The 4,688-nt window shown below is 40.5% G+C and overlaps 1 protein-coding gene across 2 annotated transcripts; it reads right to left on the bottom strand.

Moving 5' to 3' along the window:
* Positions 1-1,059: 1,059 nt before the first annotated feature.
* Positions 1,060-3,780, bottom strand: LOC118739236 (extensin-like). Of its 2 annotated transcripts, none has more exons than XM_036470445.1 (2): positions 3,376-3,780; positions 1,060-2,686 (listed from the first exon to the last, which is right to left on the bottom strand). In XM_036470445.1, the coding sequence occupies exon 2, from the start codon at positions 2,150-2,152 to the stop codon at positions 1,415-1,417; it is 738 nt and encodes a 245-aa protein (XP_036326338.1). In that variant the 5' UTR covers positions 2,153-2,686; positions 3,376-3,780; the 3' UTR covers positions 1,060-1,414. The 2 variants fall into 2 exon arrangements, with proteins under 2 accessions (XP_036326338.1, XP_036326337.1); XM_036470444.1 differs by having other exon boundaries at positions 1,060-2,683.
* Positions 3,781-4,688: the final 908 nt, after the last annotated feature.

The following is a 4,688-nucleotide window of genomic DNA, read 5'->3' as shown; positions in this document are numbered from 1 at the left end:
TCAAACAACCTCTGGATCCGACAGCTTATCGACAGGCCTTGAACGGCATTCACAGAGAGGCAGTCTCGAGTTATGTAGACTCCCGACTTGTGAATGCCATTCTGGGCATACAACCACCAGACGTGGATGAGACAGAACTTCGTCTGCCTCGGTAGACTCGGACCACAATAGCCCAATTGCGTTCTCGTTACTGCAGCAGGTTGAACTCATACCTGAGCACATTACAAAGAGATGTTCTCAACGAATTCGCCCCATGACTCACAGCATCTCTTCATATGCCCTCTAAATCCCACCTTGCTAACGCCCCTGTCCCTATGGACAGACACCGTCGACGCTGCACATTTCCTGGGGCTACCGTTAGTAGAGTTTGACGACAACGATTGAGGGACTAACTGATCTGGGCGGAGTTGCTGTAGCCGCTACAACAACAACAAATAATAAACGAAATAACAGCGGCCATATAGGAAAGCCAACCCCACCTCTAACCATAGGGTTACGGCGACCACTTTTCGTATTTTATCCAGTTCTGCATCTAACCTTTTTGATTCTTGCTTGAGTCCATACAACACCTTTCAACATGCTCGTGAACTTTTCATCGAAAAATACCCCAGCAGTTTTCTGTATGTCTAGCGAGAGATAAAAATTTTCCGCAGAGTTTCATCGAGGTTCATACAGTGATTCAAACAAGTGACCACGTGTTAATATTTTAAAAATAAGTATTCACAATGTGTTTCAAGCTATTTTTTTTGTTATTTTTCGATAAAAATACCGTCCAAGCTCTGATTATTGAGAGTTGTTTTTTGGATACTGCTTTTGCGGTTTGTTTTTTTTTGTGCTGGCGTTGACTTGTTGAAATTTTATTTTATAAGAAGTTCATACTTCACAGTCACAGTCACAAAAAAAATTAAAAAAATCAAACTGCATACCCAAAATCGTTCTAATAATTAAGATTAAAAAGTTAAAATTTCGATGAAAATTTGTTGAATTTTCCTAAATTTTGTATAATGTTTGAAACTGTGATTTATACGGTTTTGGTTAAAGAAAAATAACAAAAACAAAAAAAGGTCGAAAAACAAACTCGTGGTTACTTGTTTGGGTCACCGTATGCACATAAATCCGAATGCTTAGCCAAAAGTAGCAATTCGATGCCCAGGCTATAGACTGCTAATATCTTGGACGATTTTAGTTGTTTACGAGTAAAAAATAGAAATAGTTTTCGTTATTAAATTTTTAACTTCTTAATAGTATACAGGTTATTTTTAGCAGTGGCTACAACAAATTAACAAACCATAAGGAATACAACGAAAGCTATGTAAAATTAACACATGTTCATACATACCTACATATGTACATGTTATATAAACAACAATGCACCCACTCTGCCCAGTGAATCAGAGCAGGGATTTTGCTTAACTTAATGACGAATATGTAGAATTAATTTGGCTGGTTGTATTTGTGTTTGTGATTGAGGTTGTGGTCGTGGTCGTGGGCGAGTTAGTTTAGCTGGCTTCGGTAGCGGACCCGGACCCGGCCGGCGTAGCTTAGCTGGTGCTGGACGCCGTCTGGGACGGAAAGCTACTAACCGTTCTGCACGTGGCAGCGTAAAAACGGTTTGTGGGAAGATGACGCGTTGATCGATGATCGATGCGGTTTGTGGTACATCCACGGCAGCTGGTGGTGGTGGTGGTCCATATTCCTCAGCCGGTGTGCCAGGTGGGCCATAAGTAGATGCAGGAGCAGCTGGTGGTGGTCCGTAGGATGGTTCTGGTTCAGGAAGGGGTTCATCAGCCGGTGGTCCGTAAGTTTGGTCTGGTGGCCCGTATGTTTGATCTGGTGGACCGTATGTCTGGTTTGGTGGCCCATAAGTCTCATCTGGTGGACCGTATGTCTGGTCTGGTGGCCCATAAGTCCCTTCGGGCGGGCCATAATTTGGCTCTGGTAACTCAAATGCTGGCTCTGGTTTGAAACCTGATGGTGGATAAGGTGCTGGATCGGCTGGCGCTGAGGGTGCTGATTCTTGTCGCGCCAAAAATGGCAATGGCCGATTGTTGGCCGGTCCTGGGAATCGCAAACGTGAACGTGGCGGCTCAGCATGGCACAAAGCGGCTAGCAAGAAGCCAACTGCGGCGAGAGTGTAAAATATTTTGGACATTATTTCCAAACCACCGGATCCTTTCGATTAATTAGTGACTATGCTGCTGCTGCTGTTCTGCTGTCCAAGACCGTTAGAAGTGAACTACTGTTGAGTTCGGATCAACGTGTCTATTAAATAGGCGTCAACGAACACTGCTTTTCGGTTGGCTTTCCTTGACTAGAGTCGATGTGACGTTGGAAAAACGGTTGTTATGGACGCATTATGGCTTTGTTACTGACCTCCGGCACGGTGCTTGCGTGCGTGTAAGTGTTAGGGCTAAATGTTTGGTATTAACTCATTTCTTTGGGCTTTAAGTACATGCTTATGCCTTAAGTGGTGTGTGTAGCTATATACGCATTATTTAAACTTGTAGATGTAACAAAATAAAGCAAAAACCCAAAATTTCCAATGAGTCCATTGCGTCTGCTCGCCAGCGGTCACTCATGCTGTATGACAAATTTGGCGTTGCTGCTCGACGTGATTGTGGTGTTAAATTGATTTTACAGCTGACCACGTCCGCTTTGGCTGGTCGCTTCTGCTTCGTGTGAGCTGCTGTCGAAGAATAGAACGTGTTAGCAACTAAAATTAAGAATGTGATTGTAAACTATAAAAATTGCGTAATGGCTATTAAGTACTAATGGACAATATTATTACAGTGATTGCTGTGACATAATTTCGGCTGTTGATGCTTTCTATAAAATTACAAGTACATATACATGCATATACATATGCTATCAACAATTTATTAAAGGCTTTTGATTTGGTGAAATTATCGATTATATACCCAACAAAGTTTGTCCAACGAATATGAAGTCCAGATTGTCAAACAATTAAAACTTGTTAATTCAATTAAAAGCAAATTATCAATTAAAAGCAAATCATAGTTAGGATTCTTGCTTGGAGGTCTTAATTAGTAATATCCTAAATTAACTCCAGTATTCTTTAGACAAAACTTCTGATTGCCTTTTCCTTCAGTATACTACGCACCATTGATTCACTCGATTTAACATTTTAAATCTCTTTCACACGATAGCTCTTGATTATAGTTGTAATTACTTACTCGCATCTTTTACGCTTTGTTATATTTTTGTAAACACACTTTTACCGTTAATCTTTGCGTTACTCAAAGTATACAATGCACCTCTGTATGAGAAAACAAACACACGCACACACACGCACGCACGCGCGCAATTGGAAGCGCAGACTAATCCATCAAAGTGAACTACACCTTTGCAACTCACCTCATAAATACTGTGGACATGTGTATGACCAACAACTTTTCTTGTCATAGTAGTAATATGTATTAAGTAGTTCCACTCCGTTGCGGGCAACATTTCCAACGTCAATTGGCTTGTAAGGGCGTATCCTCCCATATCCTGCTGCACTCCATGGCTGCTGCTCTGTCTGTCGGCTGTCTGTTTAGTTTGTAGTGCAAGTTGTACTACAATCTTGTTTGGCTGTAGCTGCTCCTCTTGGTATTTTTCTTATTGTTACCGCTGTTGTAACGTGTTGTATGGCGCTTGTTGCGATATTTTCCGCATATCCTTCTGCATACTGCGCAAGTGTTTGTGAACAAGCACCGATACCGACACCGCTACCGACACCGCTACCAACGCCACCCACATCAGACCTCTGGGGCTTCTCAAAGCTCTGACAGCCAAGTCGGCCAAGTAGACGATGATGTTGTTGGCTAATGTTGAATTTATTTGCCGCTTTATAGTGCATTATTCACCGATTTTTAGTAACGGCGCTTCCTTTTGCCTTTGTTGATGTGTGCCACGTTGCATCGTGCATTTTGCTAAGAATGGCAATTGTCTGGAAGCGAAAGGAGAAAAACTGTTATTTGATTGTTTGTATTGAATTTCTTGAGTTAGGTTGTAAGCTCAATGGAGTTGTGGCTAATGCAATGCTTTCGACACAAACAATTTGTAGGGCAGCTGTAATAAAACGGCTATTGAAAGAGCTAACGTATGAAAACAGGATATTTTACAGAGAAAAATACTAAGAACTAAAACACACTTCATGTCGGTTGTGTGCAAAATTCATCTTTCATCTGATTGTGTGCTGAGAAATATTAACGTTGATATTTTTCTACTTTTTAACCGACTTCCAAAAAAGGAGGAGGTTATCAGTTCGTCGGAATATTTTTTTTTTTTTTTATGTATGTTACCGCATAACTTTGGACCACGTCAACCGATAATTCTTTTTACATCGGAAAGGTAGTGTCTCAGAGGTGGTCCCATACTAATCTGGTTGAGATCCGATCAGTGGATCATGAGATATATATATATATATGTATATATATATTTTTTATATGGGAGTTGAAGTCGGTTTTTTTTTGCTAAAAATTACTTGTTATGCAATCTTTTTTCACTCTTTACTGCAGCTGAAGAGAATTTTTATTGCATTTTAAGTAAAAATACCTTATTCGAAGGACATACTACACATGTATGTATGTATGTATGTATGTATATATGACGAACTTAATATTCTTAAGTAGACTTATGAACGCGCAGCAAATACTTGCGATTCATGTATCATCTTGATATGAACA

Source organism: Rhagoletis pomonella, unplaced genomic scaffold, assembly GCF_013731165.1.
Source record: "Rhagoletis pomonella isolate Grant_MI unplaced genomic scaffold, Rhpom_1.0 Rhpom_scaffold_00005, whole genome shotgun sequence".
NCBI lineage: Eukaryota > Metazoa > Arthropoda > Insecta > Diptera > Tephritidae > Rhagoletis > Rhagoletis pomonella.
Note: the sequence above shows the minus strand (reverse complement) of the source record. Positions and strands in the feature narration are given on the sequence as shown.

What these genes read in the sequence shown, in the direction of transcription:
- LOC118739236 (XM_036470445.1), bottom strand. Translation starts at nt 2,152, where the DNA reads ATGTCCAAAATATTTTACACTCTCGCCGCAGTTGGCTTCTTGCTAGCC.